Source organism: Lissotriton helveticus, chromosome 6, assembly GCF_964261635.1.
Source record: "Lissotriton helveticus chromosome 6, aLisHel1.1, whole genome shotgun sequence".
In the NCBI taxonomy this organism is placed as follows: domain Eukaryota; kingdom Metazoa; phylum Chordata; class Amphibia; order Caudata; family Salamandridae; genus Lissotriton; species Lissotriton helveticus.
The window spans coordinates 177,568,408-177,589,789 of record NC_136067.1 but is presented as its reverse complement, the minus strand read 5'-3'; the positions used below and the strand labels follow the sequence as shown (position 1 = coordinate 177,589,789).

Sequence of the window (21,382 nt, the reverse complement as noted above, 5' to 3'; positions counted from 1 at the left end):
CTTGGAACAACTTTAGTCTTCCTCCTACCTTTAACGGTATGAAACCAGTAACAATCTTCATACTCACCTTGTCCTGAACTGGATGACGGCTCTTGACTCGGCCTGATCTACTTCTTCCTCCTCTTCCCCTTTGGGGATCAAAATCTGAACCTCTCGGGTTACCTCTTTAATTTCCATAGTTTCCACTAGTTTAGTAATCTATGTAATTGAACTTATAGCTTGCTCGGCTGAAAATGTGCCCTATCCTGCCAGCCTTTCAATAAAACTACTTCTAGTACAGACTCTATCCATATTAAATTGTGCTTTATCTAAACGTGTTAAAGTTTGTACATATTTCCCCAAGGACTTCACCATTCCTTCCCCAAATAATAATCTTTTGGCATCCTTGCTGGTTTATCTCTTTGCCAAATCACCCAATTTGAGGTTTATGCACTTGAGAAATTTTTGCGCCTCTCTGGTAGGAGTCCCGTATTTGCTTTGCTCAAAAATCATATTGATCATTGGCACCAGCCTTGTAATAAATTAATATTCAAATTATTTCCTTTGAGGTATGCATCCTCAGCTAAATCAACCATTCTTGCCAGTGGTCCTAAGACATATAAAAGCCTCTCTTGCCATTGTTTGAGGGATCTTTTCAAGCTCTTTCTTGGGTCTCCTCCCAATTTAAGTAGATAGGTGATCAGCTCCGGATCTAAATTCAGAGTCAACATCACTTTCTCATTGATCATCTGGCAAGAACACTTAGCCCTTATAATATTATGTTGCTCTTTTACCAGAGGTTTACTAATCCAATGTCATATGTATTTAGACACATGGTCTAAGGGCCACCATTTTTACCCCTTCGGAGTCTGATTATCCTGTGGGTCAAAACGTTTTTCCCACCTAAGGTCAACAACTATCTTAATCGTTTTTGATTTATTGTCTTCCCTTTCACCAAACTCATTGTTAATACCATCATTACAATGCAGTTCCAGAATATATTCATCCATACTGGATGCGTCTCCTCTAACTTCTATTTTATCTGATGGTATGTCATCACTTGCAGTGCTAGACTGCCTTTTTTGTGTGCCGCTTCAGACACACACTCTCTCTGAACAGCTTAAGACTCCCTTCCTATTGAAAGAAATGTCCATATGTTTCCTCTTTTTAATGCACTTTCTCCTGGACCTCTTTGCCCTCTTCCTCATCAGAAACCCAAAAATATGCCTCATCATTTATATTGCTAGTTTCCATTTTCTCCATTAATACCTATTTTATAGTTTTTACAGCTGCACCACTCAATTCCTGTGAAAATATTTATGTAATCAGGCTTTCTTTGCTATTCTCTATACTCTCCCATTCTTCCGTTTTCTTTAAAAATAAAAAAATAAATTTCTGGTAATTTCTGAAATATAGGCTTTATTACACCTTAAAACAGCTCCTAAAACATGGACTGTGTACGGATGCAATTCCGACAGCAAAAAACTATAGTTTTCTCTTCACCCATAACGAACGCTCTGAGGAGCATTTCGTGGCTAGGCAACATGCCTCGCACACCTAATTACCTTAAAAAAAAAAACTCAATTTGTTTTGAAAACAAGGCATAATGACTGTAGACACTAATTTTGTACAAATACATGCTCAGAAATAGATGCTAATGCGCTTCCACGTTTTTGCAAGGCACAAACATTCACGCCTCTTGCTTGGCACACTCGCTTTGAGGATTAAACAAGTGAGAGGAAGCAACCTCACGTTAGGCTACCCCTTAACTCCTTTTTTTGTTTGTTTTTATGGAGATTTATATAGCTCAAACTTGACCCGAAGTTATCGGGTATCAGAGCGCTTTACACAAGCATCAGTTGCGTTACATGAGGACACATTCCTTTTTGTTAGACACAGGAGATTGACAGCTAGATTCATCAATATCCCGTTTTGCGAGTCCTTAATAGCGATTCATAAGGAATCGCTATTAAGGACTAGCAAAACGGGATTCATGTAGGAATTGCAAGAAATATTGCGATTCCTACATCTTCCTTATTTGCGATTAGCAAATTGCTAATCGCAAATAGGGAATAACTCCCCATTCATTCCTATGGGCCTAACATGCGATTTTTGCATTTGGGATGATGAATCCCAAATGCAAAAATTGCGCTTGCAAAGGGCCAGATTCGCAGAATCTGGCCCTTTGCGAGCCGAATTTTCTTTCATGAATCTACCTGTAAGTGATTAGCCCAGAATCACAGGATGTTACACGTCCTTGCCGAAACTCGAACCCAGTTCCCCAGATTTTTTTTTTTTTATAATTCTTTTTATTAACAATTTGACAAAAGCTTATCAAGCAATCACAGGCATGTTACCACTTTTAAACAGTTACATCGTACAATATTCAAATAACATTACAGACATTATTTTCAGCAGAACAAGGGGAACCAACAGCGTCTGCATCAGGTTGACGACTAGGCAGGTGACAAATATCCCCTCTGTGGTGGTTCCAGGCCCTCCATATCTTCGCCCACTTCCCGGGGCATCCCAGAGCTACAAAGACTGACTTCTTCCTAAACATGCACCAGTCTAGATCCTCCTTCCACTTTCTCACCAGGGGCGGCTGAGCAGCCCCCCATAAGTTCCCCAGATTTGAGGTTGACCGCCCTAGCCGTTAAGCCAACTCCTTTCCTTAACAAATCTCTCAACATGTGTATCCATTCCATCTTGAAGTCATTGTAACACACCCAATTGTTTAATTCCCTCAGATTGATTATGGATCTTATCCCTTTGTCCTTCTTCTCGACTAAGAATATATTGCTAACAAAACACCCTGGAATCTCAACTGCCCTCTCTATTGCGCCCTTTTCCAAAAACACTTCTCCATCCGTAGTTACCAACTATTCTTGAACTCTGGAAAACCTTAGAATTCCTGAACACTTTCCCTGATGTGGGACCCCACAAAATCTATATGATATCCTTGTACTGCCTCCAAACCCACGAATATTGAGTAATTTCTCGCCAACTTGAAATAAACTGAACTAGCCTGACGACCAGCTTAACATGTGCGCAGAAAAGACCTTTGCTTAAATTCACTTGCTGCATCTCTTCCTCTTTTCTCACTCCGTACTACAGGCGATCTTGCTCTTTGTCTCTGTGGATAAAATTCATCCTGATCTGATCTAAACCCATAAGCCTAACCATAGGGTCTGACTCTTCATGAGAATGACCTACAAGTAATCCTTTGTGCACGAGTAGGAGGTCAACTCTGCATTCTCCCGGCCCCACCACAAACATTACACATATCCTTCTGGGCCTTCCGCAAGGAATTATATGTGCCCACATATCTATAAAGATATCCCTGGCTAATTCCATGCCGAACAACATCCCGTTGCTCTCCACACCAAACTCTTTACTCACCAGCTACGCCAGCTTGGGATTGATTTTCTTAAAAATTCTCTCATGCCTTTCTATGCACAAGGCAGCATTTGTATTCCCCAGAAGGCAAATTCAACTCGGGACCCATTGGTGTAACTGTGCCATGTCCACTCCAGTATTATTTGCATGCACCGCTTTGCACAAGTCAACCATTTTGCAAAGAGATCCAAGGAATTCCGGCAGCCTATCGTGACACTCTTTCAATCCTTTGTCCAACCCTTTTACTGGGGTCACAGGCAGACTTATTGAGAAGGATCAGCATTTTGGGATCTAACTCTGGAGTATATGCCACTTTTGACTCCAGTATCAGCTTTGGACACTTTATGCATCTCCCTGTGTATCCATAATGTAATATACTGAGCCACATGCTCTGGTGGTGACCAATGTTGGAGATAGGGGATGCTGTATCAACATAAAATCAAACATTTCCTCACCTAACAGAGCCACAAAATTACTGATTTCCAATCTTATCCTCTTACGATCCTTTCTCTTCTTTCTACACTTATCTTCCTCGCCAGTATCATCAAACTCTGCAGAGCAAGTTAAGTCCACCTCTCCACTAGCGGAAGAACCATCACAGGCCACCATATTATGACTTTTTCCATGATCTTTAATAGCCTTCCCCTTAGCCTTTATAGCACCATCCAACTCTGGAGCCTTATGCCCAGACCCTTTACTCACTTATACATCTCTGAATGCTTTCTCTTATGAGTTCTCTGTTTTTCTCCAAAGTTCAATCCACTAGTCTCATGCTCAGCCTCCTCTACAGACCAATATCTCTTGGATTCTACATTTTTACCTGCTCCTTTTACCTTAATGTGGTTTTCAACACAGCTGTCAATCCTTTTATCTGTTCTTTCAGCTAAATACACAACATCTTCTCTATGTACTCTCTCACTTTATTGTTCAAAATGTCCTCTCCTACAGAACTCATTTTTGTACACTGTATTATCCTTCGAAATGAATGAACTGTTTGGAAATTCCTCTCACAGAAATCCAATATTATCCTCTCCTCACAGTTGATCGTAATGACAGTTATCTGCTACAGTTGCTTCAAAAACACGATTGTTTCTACACAAAATATGGCTGCCAACTTTTTAATGCCCATGTAAGCACGTTTTCCCAAACACCTAAAATGGCCTCTGCACACCCACATGTACAGTGGCTCCTTCTGGTCAAAACTCCTATCTTGAGTAAAGGCCAGCTAGTTCTAAGGCCCACACCTGTGCTGCCCCTGCCTCAAGACTGCTCCTGCTTAGCAACAAAGAACAACATATATGTCCCATCTGCTTGGTGCCCCTTCCTCACGCTGACTCACACGCTCCTCATAACTTCAAGTAAGTTCAAATGAAAACACCTGCTAATTAAATTACGCACTGTCATCGGCACTAAACTGATGCTCAAGAGATGTGATGGTCCTTAGCATTACACCACAATGCCTCTGAAACCATTTACATTCCTGATCTTTAAACACCCTTTCAAGAAAATCCTCAAACCTTGATTCACTTAGCAAAATGGTCACCACCACCAAATAACCTGAAACTGCCTCAGGAAAAGCCTGATCCCCAACTGGAATCACACAACTTGCCCACAGTTAGAAAACCAGAAAAATACATAGCTGACGCAAAACCAGGACATTTCTCCCTTGCCAGCACAAATAAAAACTTATTCCTTATCCATCACCAATATCCTTCACATAAAGAAATCTCCCAAATCATACATCCCTCACACACATGTTATGTCTTATAAAAATCCTCAGTGCACTCTCAAATAACAACCAAACCTTCATCTCATACACTGAGTTAAGCCACTATCAAAATGTACTTATCTGTGTATGAGCAGCATCAAAAGAAGGAAGATGGCTGCACAATCAGTGATTATATGCATGTTCTAAGGGTTCTTATGTGTTGTTTGTTCTATTTGTATGTTCTTGTTGCTGCTCTGTACGAGGCAATTAAAGAGATGATAAAAGAGATGATGCATAATATTGGTCTCCGTGCCTTGCTATAAAATTACGCTAATAACAGACACAAATTCACGTAGTATACTTATCAGCTCAGAAGTAGCAAACAAAAGAGGAAGAAGATAGATGACAAGGAGCATTTATGGGAATGAAAGTTCTATGTTTGTGCTGTTTCAAAGTTCTATATTGGAAGCTTATAAAGGCAAGAAGGAGTGAGTAAATATTCATGCATATTGCTAGCCTCCTGCATTAGTACAAAATTGTTTGGATGTATTCTTTCAGTTAAACAAATGGTAATGGCAGGAATGCTTGCAAATAGTCTTACCACTGGCAGTCCATCAAGGTAGCATTCCAGCCTATTGTTTTGCGCTCATTGTGGCAATCTAGACAAAACCCATCTCATGCAAATCAGTACTGACCCTGCTACTCACGAGAGCAATCTGTCCCAAACTGCCTGAGCGGCCACCTCCAGATTGGATCCCTAGACCACTTTCAGCCTTGCTAGTTCTCGCTATTGAGATATAGCTTGGATCCTATGTCACAGTGAGCAAAGGACCCACATGTAGGCATAAATGAATAAGCAATGAGTTTATTCTCATTTACAACTAACCATATATAATATATATATAACATTTTGGTAACAACATGTTTATTCTGTGATGGGAGCAGGCAAATAAGGAGAATCTGTGTTTTATCATTTAATGTGTAACCCAAAACCTAACCAAAAGGGGAAACAAACACTGCGACTTCTGAAACTGCTGTATTTTGGATGAGGGTAATGACCAATACATTGTCACTGTGGGCTATTACTTTGATTTCAGAGGAAAGACAAGGAACAAGGGAATGCCAATACAACCCATCAGTGGTCATAAAAATAGGTCCATGTAGAATGTGTAAAGAGTTGGAGACAGAGAACATCCTTGTCAAGTTCCTGAGGGTATTAGAAATGGAGCTGAGAAGTGAAAATGGCTACTACTGCTGATGGGGCGAGTATGTAGCCTTTATCCATTTGATGAAAAGCCAGTGGGAGACTATTTGACACAAACTGCCAATTTAACTCAATCAAATATGTTTTTTCATCAAGAGTTATAAAGTAGATAGCATGTTGTACGAAACTTTACCTAGTCAATCAGAGCCACAGCTGAATTGGTATTTACCTTTCTATCATGTCCAAACATAAACTCTTGTTGCCAAGGGATTGCTAACCGGGTAATAAATGTATTGAGTCTCAAAGACAGTGATATAAGGAGTTATGAATTTATTTGTAATGGAGATTTGATTTTCTTGAGGAAAACACTAATTTGGGTGAGAGTCCAGGAGGTGGTAGCTTGAGATCCTCTGAATATTGCCTTGAGTTAAAAATGGGCTATTTCATTAATCTCCGATTTGCATACTTCAATAGGCAGTCAACCCTTCCAAGCCATTTACCTAGTAGAACTAATTTAATATCATGCTTGAGTTCATCTAGAGTTACTGGAGTTGTAATGATATCTTGTTGAGCTTGCTTGAGGTCAAGCAAAGCTATTAGGTCTAGGACTTGTTCCAAAGCTTCCTATTCAGAATGATTAACTACTGAGGTACTGTATAGATCTGTGTCATATTTGACAAGGCAGTAATATTGGTAGGTTATGTTAAGCAAAGTTTCCCTTACTGATCCATAATCACTACAATTACTTTGCAGGTGAGGTTGTATCAGGCCTAGATAGCTAAGAGATTTCCAGCTTTGTCCCCAAGCTCATAGTGATAATGTTTACAGGATTGGAGTTGTTGATTAACTATGATGCTCTGATTTGACAGCAACCAAGGGCTAATTCACCCCATATAATATTTATGCTATGGGTTCTGAGTTTGAATAAATACAGCATGTTCTTTTTCTAAAATCACGAATCGAATTCTTGGCTCTGACTAACACATTTTGCTATTGGGTTGTGTATTGTATAGTAAAACCCCCAGATAGCCACCATCATCGCATTCCCAGCTATACTGCCTGCGGCTGACTGGATGTTACACTCCAGAAAATCTTTTATAACAACAGTGATCTGGTTTTCAAGTGCATCGTACAGTGAAGTGCGGAATTAAATGTCAGTTGTGGCTATTCTTGTGAGTCATGTGTTAACCTTAACTCTAAAGTTACAGGTGATGACCTAAAACCCACATCAGGTGATACATAACCTGTGAAGACTCTAGGAATGTAGGATTGACTGAAAAGAAATTGATCCCGAATATTGATGATGGACCGGAGAATACAAGGAATAAACTCTCTCTTGATGTCTCCTCCTCCAGGGGTCAGAAATATCTAGTGATGTGGAAAATGTTGAGAAGGTATTTCAGACTTGTGACAAGCACATACCATTGGGTTTTGGTGATCTCTAACTGCAGATAAAAGACACATTGAAATCTTTGGCTATTATGATATTTCTTAGAGTCATTGCAGGCATTTCTCTTGCATCTGAATTAAAGGCAGAGGAAACTCTTTGCTGGAGAGATGTACTGAACAGCTATGAAACTGCGGTGTACCAATTTGTACTCCAATAAGAACTTATGGAGATTGAGTCCTCATCCTCGTATCCACCCTCTCCGCATGGGACAACACCTGGTGGCCCCCCGCCCTTGTCGAACCTCCAACACCCACATACCACGCTCGCAACCTCGACATCATACTCAACTCCTCCCTCAACATGAACCCGATAGTCAATGTCATATCTTCCACATGCTTCAACACCCTCTGCATCCTCCACAAGACCTTCAAATGGATCCCACGCGAGTCCAGAGAGATCACTACCCACACACACTCATAACCAGCAGACTGCACTACGGGAAGCCCTTCATGCGGAATAAACAATTCTCTACACCTCAAACTCCAGACTATCCAGAACGCCGCAGCTAGACTGGTCCTTGGCATTCCACGACAACACCACATCATCCAACCAATATTTATGATCAATTCCAGATCAATTCTGAATCTGCGCAAATGGAGAAAATCAAGAGCAGGCATCTGCCACCGCCGCCAACTTAAGCACGATTCACTAAGCTTGATGAAGAGACAATCCTTGCCTTATAAAGACAATGAAATCTGGATCTCCATTAGATCCTGCACTCCACATATCTTATCCAAAATGGAGAGGTTATATTACCTTACTTATGGAACTTCTTATTCACTCACTAGATGCAGGCTTGGTTCCTAAGCAATGGAAGCATGCAGTAATTAGACCCCTATTGAAAAAACCTCAGCTAGATCCAGCAATCCTGGCTGACCTGCGACCTATCTCATTACTTCCTTTTTTAGGGAACATGTAAACCGGACATTAGTAAACTTTCTGGAAAATAATAACATTCTTCATCCCACCTAGATGGGCTTCCGTACCCACCATAGCAGAGAAGCATCACTTCTGGTGGTCACAGAGGAAATCAAAGCTGTACTAGATAACGGAGGCTCAGCTGCTATTTTACAATTGGATCTAAGTGCAGCAATTCGACACAGTGGATCACACTATTCTAAGAGCCAGACGTCGGTAAGTGGGAATTCAGGACAAAGCACAAAGGACTGGCTCACTTCAGGTCTGGAAAAAGATCCTACCAAGTCATGGACAAAGACTGCTTCTCAGATAACTTACCAAATATTTGTGGCGTCTCTCAGGGATCGTCACTCAGCCCCATGCTGTTCAATTAGATATCAGCACGAGCTTGCCACCTTAGTGCAGGATTTTGATTTGTCAGCTGTTTTCTATGCGGATGACACCCAGCTGGTTGTCTCTCTAACAGAAGGTCCTAATCCAGGAAATAAACAAGTGGCAACTTGCTTAGATAAATTCAGCTTCTGGATGTCAAGTTGCTGCCTAAAGCTCAATGGCGGTAATACCAAACTAATGTTATTAGGAAACCAAGTCATACATAGACCCCTTAGAAGCTGGCCAGATAACAAGGCACCCCTGACCTAAACCGGTGATAAAAAACTTGGGAATCTGGTTGGACAGTTCACTAACAATGGACCACCAAGCAAATAAATTGTCTGGCATTTGCTTCTCGCTACTCTGAATGTTCAGAAAGATACTGGTATTGATCCCAGAGCATTTAAGGAAAATGGTTATTCAGTCCCTCATAGTTTCCCGTCTGGATTATAGCAACTCTCTTTATGTTGGTGCGCTCAAATACGTAATAAAGAAACTTCAGACTGTACAAAATGCGGCAGCAAGGCTCCTCTTAAAGGGTTCCTAGTTACGTCTCTGCAAGAGAACCCCTCAAACAGCTGCATTGGTTCCCAATTGAGGCAAGGATTAAGTTTACAATCCTTTGTATTGCACAGAGGGCCATACATAACAAGGGTCCAGTAAAGCTCAGAGAGTCGGTTATGTTATGTTATGTTAATTTCAATTTATATAGCGCCAAATCACCAACAGGTCTCTTAGCGCTTGCTTTGGGAACCCGTCCTGCCTTTCCCTGCGAGATAACCCCTACTGGGCATCCCCAAGGTGAAGACCAGGCATCCCATCGCAGTGGGGCCGTAGTGGAGATTATGCAAGCTATTGCCCAGAGTTGCAGAGTGTGAACCCATGATTCGAGTAGGCACCGAGGCGAGAATTATCGAGTCCGTGGACATTTTGAGCTCAAGACCCTACCGCGTCAGGAATTGAACGCTGGTCCCGGGTCTGACCTCTGCATCAGGGTCAGCCTCCTCTAACCAGTGAGCCACACTTCTCCACTAAGTCGGTAACCACTTATGCTTCGCCTAGGCACCTGAGATCCAAGCATCTTCATATCCTCAGTACAACCAGGATAAAAAGGACGAGATGGGGAGGAAGATCGTTTGCACACTTAGTACCAAAGTTGTGGAACAATCTACCACCAAGTCCCAGAGCACGGGAAAATGAACTCTCCTTTAGGAAGAAACTTAAGACATGGCTGTTTCCCCGTTAATGTACCAGCTGCCTAATTCTCAGCACTATGCAAACAAATGATGGACAGAATGCTGAATAAATCATACATTCACCCCCAGTCAAGAGATCTAGGTTAAATCCATTGTTCTTTTACTCACCATGCCACCCCAGTTTAGACCCAGCCATATGCAAAACAGTCTTGACCCTGTGCCTCATGGGAACAGTCCGTACTGAATTGCCAAGCCAGGTCCTCCCTGCACCAGAAACAAGCATCCTGGAACCGGTTTCTGGGTATTACCTTTCATCAGCCAGGCTAGCTTGACTCCAGTGGCACAGTGAGCAAGGGACCCACGTCAGGGCATACCCATCCCACTTAGGGTGAGAAGTGCTACGCAAACAAATGATGGACGGAATGCTGAATAATATTTCAATAATAAAACAATTCCTAGGCAACTAGAAGATATGCCAGTGGGCTGGTCAAACAACAACAGTAGATACAAAATATATACATAAACAATAGTGTACTAAAATGGATGATAACAATTAATTGGACATAAATATTCAATTTATTATACACAAAATATACATTCAAATTATATAAATTTCACAATGAATAATCATAAATTGAAATCAAATATGTATCAGACAATAAAACACATAAAATCATAAAAGAATCCGATACATAAACCACTTGAAGATCCTAATAGAATGGCTTCTGATATATTATGTTTCTTTTCCCCAGTTTTTATATTAGACTCTCCAGGAAGCGCCTGAAAACAACTAATCAACGTAAAATCTCGACCTTGTTTTCATGCTAAATATTTCTAGGTGAGACAATGTCTTTACTCAGAGAGACATCTCAGCATGCTAAAGCATAGGCAAATCTTCCTCTGGGCACCTAGTAATACACCTTTAATCTAGGATTAACGTAATTATCTTTTCACTGATTCTCATATTCTTTTTTCACCCTGATTTCATAATCACTATTCATGGAATGGTTTCCTGGTTTCTTTCATTTACCGCTTTAATTCATTCCCTTGATGTCAGCATCTAAAAAGAGCCTCTTCTCCGCACGCTTACTTCATAGTTATAAATTTAACTTTAGTGTACTGGAATATATGCATTGATGTATTTTCGTTTCCCTATTAGGATCTTCAAGTGGTTTTCCTGAAGAAGGCGGGCTAAACGCCAAAACGCGCGTAGAAACCAACATTATAACCACTGCTTCATTTTAGATTAAAACATTTTTTTTAAATATTATGTTAAAGCGATTTTAAATTGACATTGGATTTCAACATTATATATGTATCGGATTCTTTTATGATTTTGTGTTTTATTGTCTGATAAATATTTGATTTCAATTTATGATTATTCATTGTGAAGTTTATATAATTTGAATGTATATTTTGTGTATAATAAATTGAATATTTATGTCCAATTAATGTGTTATCATCCATTTCAGTACACTATTGTTTATGTATATATTTTTTATCTACTGTTGTTGTTTGACCAGCCCACTGGTATACCTTCTTGTTGCCTAGGAATTGTTTTATTATTGAAATATTATTGCCCTGTCCTAGGAACGTTATCCATTTTCAGGGGGTCCCTTCTTCATATATTGTGGAATGCTGAATAAATCATACATTCACCCCCAGTCAAGAGATCTGGGTTAAATCAATCGTTCTTTTGCTCACCATGCCACTCCAGTTTAGACTCAGCCATATGCAAATCAGTCTTGACCCTGTGTCTCTTGGGAACAGTCCAGACCGAACTGCCAAGCTAGGTCCTCCCTGGACTGGAAAGAAGCATCCTGGGACCTGTTTTTGGGTATTACCCTTCATCATCCAGGCTAGCTTGATTCCAGTGGCACAGTGAGCAAGGGACCCCCGTCTGGGCATACCCATCCCACTTAAGGTGAAAAGTGATACACAAACAAATGATGAATGGAATGCTGATTAAATCATACATTCACCCCAGCCAAGAGATCTGGGTTAAATCCATTGTTCTTTTGCTCACCATCCCACCCCAGTTTATACCCAGCCATATGCAAATCCGTCTTGATCCTGTGCCTCATGGGAACAGTCCAGACCGAACTGCCAAGCCACGTCCTCCCTGGACCAGAAACACGCATCCTGGGACCGGTTTCTGGGTGTTTTCCTTCATCAGCCAGGCTAGCTGGATTTCAGTGGCACAGTCCAAGCCAAACCAGGTCCTCCCTGGACCGGAAACATGCCGCTGGAGTCAAGCTATCCTGGCTGATGAGGGCTGAAAGCCCAAAACGGGTCTTAGGATGCTTGTTTCCAGTCCACGTAGGACCTGGCCTGGCTGTTCTAGCTGGACTGCTCCCGTTGGGCGCCGGGTCAAGACTGATTTGCATATGGCTGGGTCAAACTGGATTGGTATGGTGAGCAAAAAACTATGGATCTAGGCTCAGATCTCTGTACTGGGGTTAATATATGACATTGTTCTGCATTCTGTCCATCAATTGTTCTTTTTTGCACTAATTCTCAGCACAACACTCACCAGCATGGAGAAAGTCATCAGGTAGCCATGTGCTTTACAAAACTCAAACATAAACATAAACACCTACGAGAACTCCACTGGCTCCCCGTCGAAAAGCGAGTGACCTTTAAGCTCCTCACCCACGCCTCCAAATCCCTCCACAACATCGGACCCCAATACATCAACAAAAGAATCTCCTTCTATGTACCCAAGAGAAGCCTCCGATATTGCCCTGGCCTAAATCCCTCACATCAACAGAGCCAGAACGGGGGGGGGCGATCCTTCGCCTACATCGCAGCTAAGACTAGGAACAAACTCCCTCTCAGCATCAGACAAACCCCCACACTACAAGCTTTCAGGAAGAACATCAAGACCTGGCTCTTCGGATGAGACAAAGCTGCACCAAGCCTCCCTCCCCCGCGCCTTGAGACCCTAATGGGTGAGTAGTACCCTTCATATATCCGTGATTGATAGATTGATTGATACTTATAATTATATAGAAAACTCTGAAAGAGGGATCAAACTAATTATTTTGGTTGTCTTCACCAAGGCCGTTTGATAAGTAGTAACTGATGATTTGTCAAAACATGCTACGATTCTAAAAGTGACCTTGGTTTCAAATGTGCGAGCTCTTCTTTAATTAAGGGTAGTAATTCCCAAATACTTAGACATGACTATGTAGCTATACATATAACTTAGATATCTAGCTCAAGCACAAAATTAGGTACAGCAGGTCCAAGCGGGTGCCGCAACCTAGCAAAGCCTTGTACATTTAATCATGCCTCCTATGGAATGTCTGTAGCAGAATTCTAGGAAGCAGCTAAACTGTTCCTCACCCACATCTAATTTCTTTTTTTATTGTCTTATTATGACTTACTGGCGACGAGAACTAATTCAATGAATGTTTTCCTTTTTTCTGAATTTTAATAGGAATATTATGAACTTTTTCTGGTTCATGAAATATATGTGTTTATCTCTGCGAGGTAGTTTTCAAGCTAGTCAAGACTAATATGAAAGCTGGAATAACCATTTTCTTTAGTTTGAATTGGAATGATCTCATTTCTCTTAGACACCTGGCCATACTACAGGAAATGCCAGGAAATATGGATAAACAATTTACATGAGAAGACTAAATTCACCTTTTTTTCACATGCTTTAGACAGTGAGAAAGTCTTGGAAAAACTCTTTATCAGTTCTGGGAGGAGTGCCCGATTTCAGGGCAGTGTACTGACTTCAACATGCTCTAGAAAGTGGCATAATTCTGTATACAGTACTTTTTCTTCCTTTAATTCCCCATCCCGAAGGAAGTGGGTGATCCACTTGATTAGGAGTTCCCCATTCTGTAGTATCTTTGATGCCCTCAAGAATCACCACTATCATCATGTTATTCGGTCATGAATATCTTTTCATTTCCTCACACATTTGAGGCTCATTCTGTGCAGTTTTTGATGCATTTTTTCTTTCTGTTATTCGGACATCAGCTTCATAACCCATTCTTCTGTTTGTGCCTCTTACGTATCATCCCAATCTTTTCAATGATTATCTCCACCATATCAATTAATTGCTCATAATTTTCTTCATGTTCTTTTTCAATAGATTAAATCTTATCAAGCAATATTAAAACGAGCTTCAACAAAAACTTTGCATGTGTTTCAATTTCATCTATGTTTTCGGTGATCATTTTTGCACTTTATATCTTTCTTTGGTTTTATCTGATCTAAATAATTTCTGTTTCTGTGGAGCAATTACTTGTTTTCAAAGTTAGAATTTTCCAAATTGTTTGTACCAACTGAGTCAGTGAAAAGGTGTTAATGTTGAACCCATGAGTTGTCTTGCAGTACATAAGTACTGTAATCAGGGTGTGGATTAACGTTTCTCTTTCATTGACTGAGAGACTTTTCGTGGCCATGGGCATAAATTATTGCTTTCTTCACTCTCCTCTTTGTCTTGTCTTCGTCATCATCTCATTGGAATTTTTACTAGCAGTGTGCTACAGAGGCTACCACTGCCTTTCACCTATGAATTAGCGTTTGGTTATGCTTGGTGAATTATTTTGAGCATAATCAATCACCTTCAATTTAAATTTATTCCAGCTGGTTTTAATGCTATTCCCTTTTGTTGTGGTCCTTTGTTTCTTGAGTTGTTCTCAAATATTTAAAGTCAGGTCAGCCCTTAGTGAGCCCGAGAATTTAATCTCTTGACTGTCCAAAGAGAGGTCTCAGGTTCAGTGTGGTTGAGGTTTGTATCAGGATGACTACTTTTAAGGGATAGATTCCCCTGTCTTTTCTGTCTCTTGAACAGGACTGTTCTCTGTCATGTCTCAGGAAAGCTGACTGCTGTGAGAAATGGGAGAAACAGCTCACTGTTTAATCTTCTGGCAACTCCACATACAGAGGGAGGACTATCTAAACTTACTGTAAATAGGATTCTTCATTGATAGGGAAAGCTACAGACTTGCTAGAGACTTGCCCGGTATCTTTGCTGTTCAGAAGAAAGAGATGTTGTTAAAATCTGCACAGCTGTAGCAGGGAGCTCAGATCCCATTACAGATGAGACATGAGCTGGGGCACAATGCCCCAGTTAAAGGAAGAAGATGAAGTTGGTGAGGATGCCAAGTGTAGTGTGAGACTTGCCAAAAAGAAAGCCCTACAGTTTTACAAGGTTTAGTAGTCTAACACACCCAGATTTGGCACTGTATTGGCAACATATTGGAGCTGCAGAACAGAGTAAGGAAAGTTGTCAGATCGTGGTGAAAGCCTGCAGTCATACCTAAAACCCTATACTGTTTGTAGCGCTATCCCAAAAGGGGCCTAACGAGTCTGTCCTCCTAGGCAATGTTTACTCATTTTTGTATCTGTTAAATGATGTTCCTTCTTATTATTGGTTGGGGTTAAAGCAGGAGGTCGTGATGGATGGAATGGATGGTACATGAGGAGTACTAGTTAGATGACATGAATGAAAGCAGAACTCAGCCATGATGTGCAAGGTCCTAATACTAAATGCTGAAGGGTTGAACGTTCCCAAGAAATGTCCTGACATTATGTATTTACTTTTGTAAGAAATTGAAAAGGCAGGACGGAAAGAGATTCAGGCCTTCTCACTCACACTAGTCAGCAAACCTATTCCAGATTTGCGCATAAATGGAATTTATGGCAGGTTTCTTCACAACCGAGATGACATCTGTAACTTCTGATGGCGAAAAGAAGGACTGCAGGAGGCACCACTCAATCTTTACAAATACAGCTGCTGAACTGGGAAGAAGGGCCAACCATCCTACTGTGAAAGCAGGTCCAAACTGTGCGATGAGATCTAGGCTCAGCCACACTATTCTGAAGAAGCTCATTTGTGTCATTTTGGGATGAAGTTCTCTCTTGTTTTCTTCTTGGTAAAGAAGGCTTAGAGCATCACCTGACAAAGGTGCTGCTAGGTAGCTGTTCCTGGGAGGCTTCCATGGCAAGATGGACTTTCCGCAGCATCCATATATTTATGTGAAGACCCCGTGCAGATATGGACTATGGGCTCCTCTTTGGGATGTCACACTGATGGGCACCCCAGCCCGATGACCATGGCAGCTTCCAACTTCAGAGGACTGAAAGTATGACCTCCTTCAGATTGGAGGGGCACATCCACCAGTGCAAATCTGGGATGACCGATTTACAAATCTGCAGCTAAGCCAATAGGCTCCCATGATACATGGACCACTACTTCCCCAGGCATCAGTGAAGGACCCTCATTTGCCATCTTGTGTCTGGCACATGCAGGATCCATGAGGCCAACAGGCCTAACAATCATAGATTTTGAGAACGAGGATCATTGACTATGTTAGAAACATGAGAATCATATCCCAGAAATCTGCATTCCTCCGAGGATGAAAAAAATCCCTCATGTAGGGAAGTTGTATCTAGCACTGTACTTATGAATTTGAACAGCTCAGTTGGAATGCAGTGGAACTTCTAGGTGTTCAAGAGGAACATGGTGCATGGACGATAATTTATGACCAGTGCAGGGACCCTGCCTTCACCAGGCAATTATACAAGTACTGAAATATATGGATTCCTAAACTCTGCAGTGAATCTGCACCCACTGCGAGCACCTCACACAGGTAGTGCTGAAATCCGGTAGTGAACCGCCATTAATTCCTGTGAGCTCGAAATATTGGTGGAGCAAATGCCAAATAGGCATCTTAGAGATCCAGCCAGTCATTCAAATTGGGGGCCCCCAAACCAAATCTCAAGGACAGCATTTGGCACTTGTGCTAGCAAATGAAAAAAACCAAGAGACCAAGTTCTTGATGAGTTTGAGTCCTCCATCATTCTCATTGAACTACAAATTAAAGCAGTAGGATTCCGTACCCATTTCTTTCAAGGCCATCACTTCTATGGCCACTTTGCTTATCAGAGCAAGCACCTCGTGATGTCTGCTCTTGAGCTAGAGTTTAGCTAGTGGATATCATGAGCTGCTCATTAGCCATTAGCTACTCACAAACTTAAGGTTCCCGTAGAATGTAGAAAGATCAGCTATGGTGATAGTTGGTGTGAGTGCTCCATTCCACTAACCGCAAGTGTCCTGTGTGGTAAATTCCATGTTCACACACCTCCATTTCCCAAATTGATGCATAAGCAAGAGAGCATGTCCTGGAGGAGTAAAGCAGTACAGGGAGAGGAAGAAGAAGGGCACAGCACTTACAAATGAGCTCGACCACCTAGAGATCAATCTTGGTCATCTCCCATTGGTGGAGAAAGGGGAGACTTCATCCCCAGGGAATCTTGTGATGGAGTGGGGGGTTAAAAAGGTTTTGAGGCAGCAAGATGCGCAGAAGATGGTGAATACCACTGCTGTTTGAGTGATTATGTCCCTTAGGTTCACCATGACCCAAGTGGAGCATTGAATGTGTTGGAATGTCGGGACTGCTCCAAGGGCCTTCTGATGGGACTATTGTGTTCTGGAGTAGGCATGAAACTTCTCTTGTATTGTTAGTGAAATTGATTTATTGGGGTGGGAATGCCCAGCAGGGTGATGTGGCTGGCTGGACTCTAAGGATGAGTCAGGCTTTCCTCTGATTACCATTTACCATTAAATTGCATGTTCATGCGGGTCATTTGGATCTTTCCAGAGAAGCCAGTGGAATGCATCTAACCAAAGCAACTTAAGGTATGGCTGCGTCCACAGATTAAACCAGTGTCTCTGGAATCCAGGCCGGTCTTCATAATAGGAGGCAGGGAGACTCATGACAGTAATTTCTAAAAGCTCCAACAGAATTTGAGTAGAAGATCCAGAAGGTGCATGGCCTCTGCAGTGCAAAAAAATACAGGACAATCTCTTAGTTTCTTGAACTGGAGGGGGCATAGGAAAGGTGCTTGAGGCCACCAGACTCAATGGAGAAACTTGTGAAAACAGCAATTTTGGATCACAGGGTACAGACCGGTATCATTGAGCTATTTACCTAAGGACTGACTGAGAAATGTGTCACAGGCACCTATAAGAAGGTCAAGTAGTGATTCAATGAAAGGTTTAGGACCTCTAAAACAGCAGAGGAATGTTTAAATGTTAAAATGTGATGTTGAAATGTTAGATGTGGCATCAGTAGGGTACAAAGTTAATTTCAACATTTGTGAAGCTTACGGTACCACTGATGTGAACAAAGAAACTCCTGTTGTAGCAGGACCAGAGTGGTAATGCACAACTTGCATTTTGTAAAATCAGAAAGAGGTAAGAATCTGTAACATAAGAGGAAGGAGGTTATCGGGCATCAAACCATCATCTTGTGTGCGGCATGGGTTTGGCATTTGAATCAGATGAAGAACTTTTATCCAGGTGGATTCCTGGGTTTTAGGGAGAAGCTCAGCTAAAGGCTCGTTGTTGAAACAGGCTCAAACCTTTTCTTTGGCCCTAGGATAATGTGATCCAAATTAAAGGGTAGAATCAGAGCAGGAATTAGCTCAGAGATTGTGGCAACAAGAGGCTGCATTGATGATGGTGTAGAGTGAACAGGGCGAGCACCTTTGAAGGTGCTGAAGTCTACAGAAATGGCACCTGAGCCTGTGGAGGTTCAGACATTATTGGAGTGGAGGGGCTGGAGTTGCCAAACCTGTAGTTTTGGATTAACCTTTGTGAACTGCACAGATGGTAACAGGGCCCTACTAAAGAATTCTAACATGGGATGTTTGAAAGGCTCAACTGTTTCCAGATCAGTCTATGGAGTAGGAAACTCCTGTTTTATTTTTCTAAGATCATAATCAGCTATGACTTTGAGGAAGAGACCAGTATCGCTGAATGCTGTAGTCTCTTAATCATCCCAGGATCAGGACTGTATCCTTGAAGAATAGGAGGGCTTCTTCTTCCTAGAGCATATTTGGGTTTTTGTTGAACTATTTCTAGCCAGATCATTCCCTATCAGGAGATTGATCTAACAGGGAAAGGGACCACCTCAGTCAAAAATAAGTTGGATTTTGGGAGCATCAAGGATTAGGTAAAACACTGACACCACATGTAGATGTCATGAAGGTTAAATATGAAAATCTTCTTTTGGCATCTGTGGCACGGATTGAACCCTGATAGTTTCAGGAAAGGCATTTGACCTGGTTGTTTTCAAGCTGAGGAACTTTGTTGGTGACAAACCAAGAATAGTGTGGAAGAAAAGGAAATGATGCCCACACACCAGTGGGAATCTTATGTCACAAAGTCATTATATTCTAGGCCGGAAAAGTTATACTTGTTTTTCTAGTAGGAAAAACCCAGTATTTTAACTTTGCCTTGAAAGTCTGTTGACTTGTGTTTGTCTATGTGTAGGATTTGTGTAACTATGTTTGTTGCAATCAGAGCAAATTCTTTATTGTGTACGGTAGAACTCCTTCTGGATTTTGATGCGCAAATTAAACGATTGTTCTTTAACTGTGTCACAACACATACAATATAGAGTGTACTGGAATGGGTTAGGCAGTCAGAGAGCACACACAGTGTGACAGGAGGTGTGGAAGAAGCACCACTCACCTTCATACTTGTGTGATCACACATTCTCTCTGTGCAGACCATCTTCAGACATCCTGAAGAGAATTGATCGTGTCTAGTTCTGTGCTCAATCTAGTGTTCTCCTTATCTGCTCCAGTCACTATTAATGCACTAACAGCCAAGAGACTCTCCCAATGGAAAGATTTAGACCTTTGCTCCTGCACCCGCCCACCCCCTTAGTGGATTTAGATCTGGAGATTGATCTGACAAGTGAGGGGCGTCAGTCTAATCAGAAAAACATTTAGCTGAGATGTCAGGCTGCGACCAATGCATGCATGTGATGTAGCTGCTCTTATCCATGGCGGTTAAGAAAATCAAAATAATCCATGTTGTCCTTGACATTTAATGTCTCACAAAAGGCATTCAGTAATATGTATATATTGTATGCGCAATGACTTTTAGGTTAAACTATAAACTGACCAGCATGGGCCCTTACTAGAGCTTTCTTGGGATGCATCTCCGTTGAGATTTGTCAATCAAACATGATCACTAATATTTACGAGAATTGTTTAAACTAACCATGTAAGCGATTGCATCTGCTTTAGGTATGAATTACTATTAAATAGGTGGATGTAAGACACTTACCCATGGAAAGAAATCAGATTCTGGCCTACGTTCTAAAGTAAGAAGCACTAATGTCAATGGAGGATGTAGTCTTAAAATATGGCCTAGTTTAGTCCACTAACTGCCCAGGTCCAAAACTAGACTCTCTGTGCCTGATTTGAAAGGAGCACTGGCTTGGAGAAAAAACTTGCACATGCTTAAAATGTTTAAAACTGATTTTGTATTAATGTTTGTATATATCTTCATCTCTTTATTTATAGAGATAAACATATGCACACAAACATAGAAAGCCAGACTTGAACATTTTAAGCAGACATGTAGCCTCAAACTAACACTGATTTGTAATGAAAGCTTGATTGACAAATAAAGGTGTGTGGGAAAGTTCAGTGTCTCTTTTTTCCCATGTTACCTCTTTCACATTCAAAGCGAAGGTGTTGGGACACAAGAGAGGACAAGGACAAAGATATCTGGGTCATGGGCTCCTTCTGGCCTTACTCTGCCCAAACCACTGCCAGTGAAGTGATGACAATGTGTGTGTAGGGTCTGTATAGCGTTTAATGCTCCTTGTTGCAGATACACTCACTCTTAATCCTCTCTTTTTATATTCTCCAATGGCAACTATCACCTGGGCTTCAGGACAAATATCTACCGAGTCACTAGAAGAGCAAAAGGAGGGAGAAAAACATACACGAGAAGAGCAAGAGGAAGAACCAAATCCAAGACGTAAGCATACACTTTAAACCAAAATCCAACTGTTGTATATGTCTAGAATTCAAGCAGCGTTCCAGTTAAAGGAAATATGTTAAGTCCATTTCTATAGAGAAGAGAAACATACAAAAGTACTTGCCTTGCCACATTATGAACAGATATGTTGGTATCTGAAATATACATTGGCTATACAAAATTTCTCGGAAACTGTAGTTATTATAAGAAGAAAGAAAATACTGTGACAAAAAATTGAGAGAAAGGTGTGCAAAATGAAGTTAGGACCTCGTTTAGAAAATGGTTCACAGCCCGCCGTCTGTCAGGATTTTTATTTATTTTTATTTATTTATGCAATTTTATATAGCGC

At 41.2% G+C, this 21,382-nt stretch overlaps 1 protein-coding gene across 5 annotated transcripts in view; it reads left to right on the top strand.

The window, feature by feature from the left end:
• Positions 1–21,382, top strand: part of LOC144761272 (uncharacterized) — a 266,932-nt gene that overhangs the window by 4,052 nt on the left and 241,498 nt on the right. For all 5 annotated transcript variants that reach the window (XM_078646723.1, XM_078646722.1, XM_078646720.1 and 2 more), the window contains exon 2: positions 20,947–21,033. In XM_078646723.1, the coding sequence (XP_078502849.1) occupies positions 20,947–21,033 (87 nt within the window). The remainder of the gene's footprint in view (positions 1–20,946; positions 21,034–21,382) is intronic.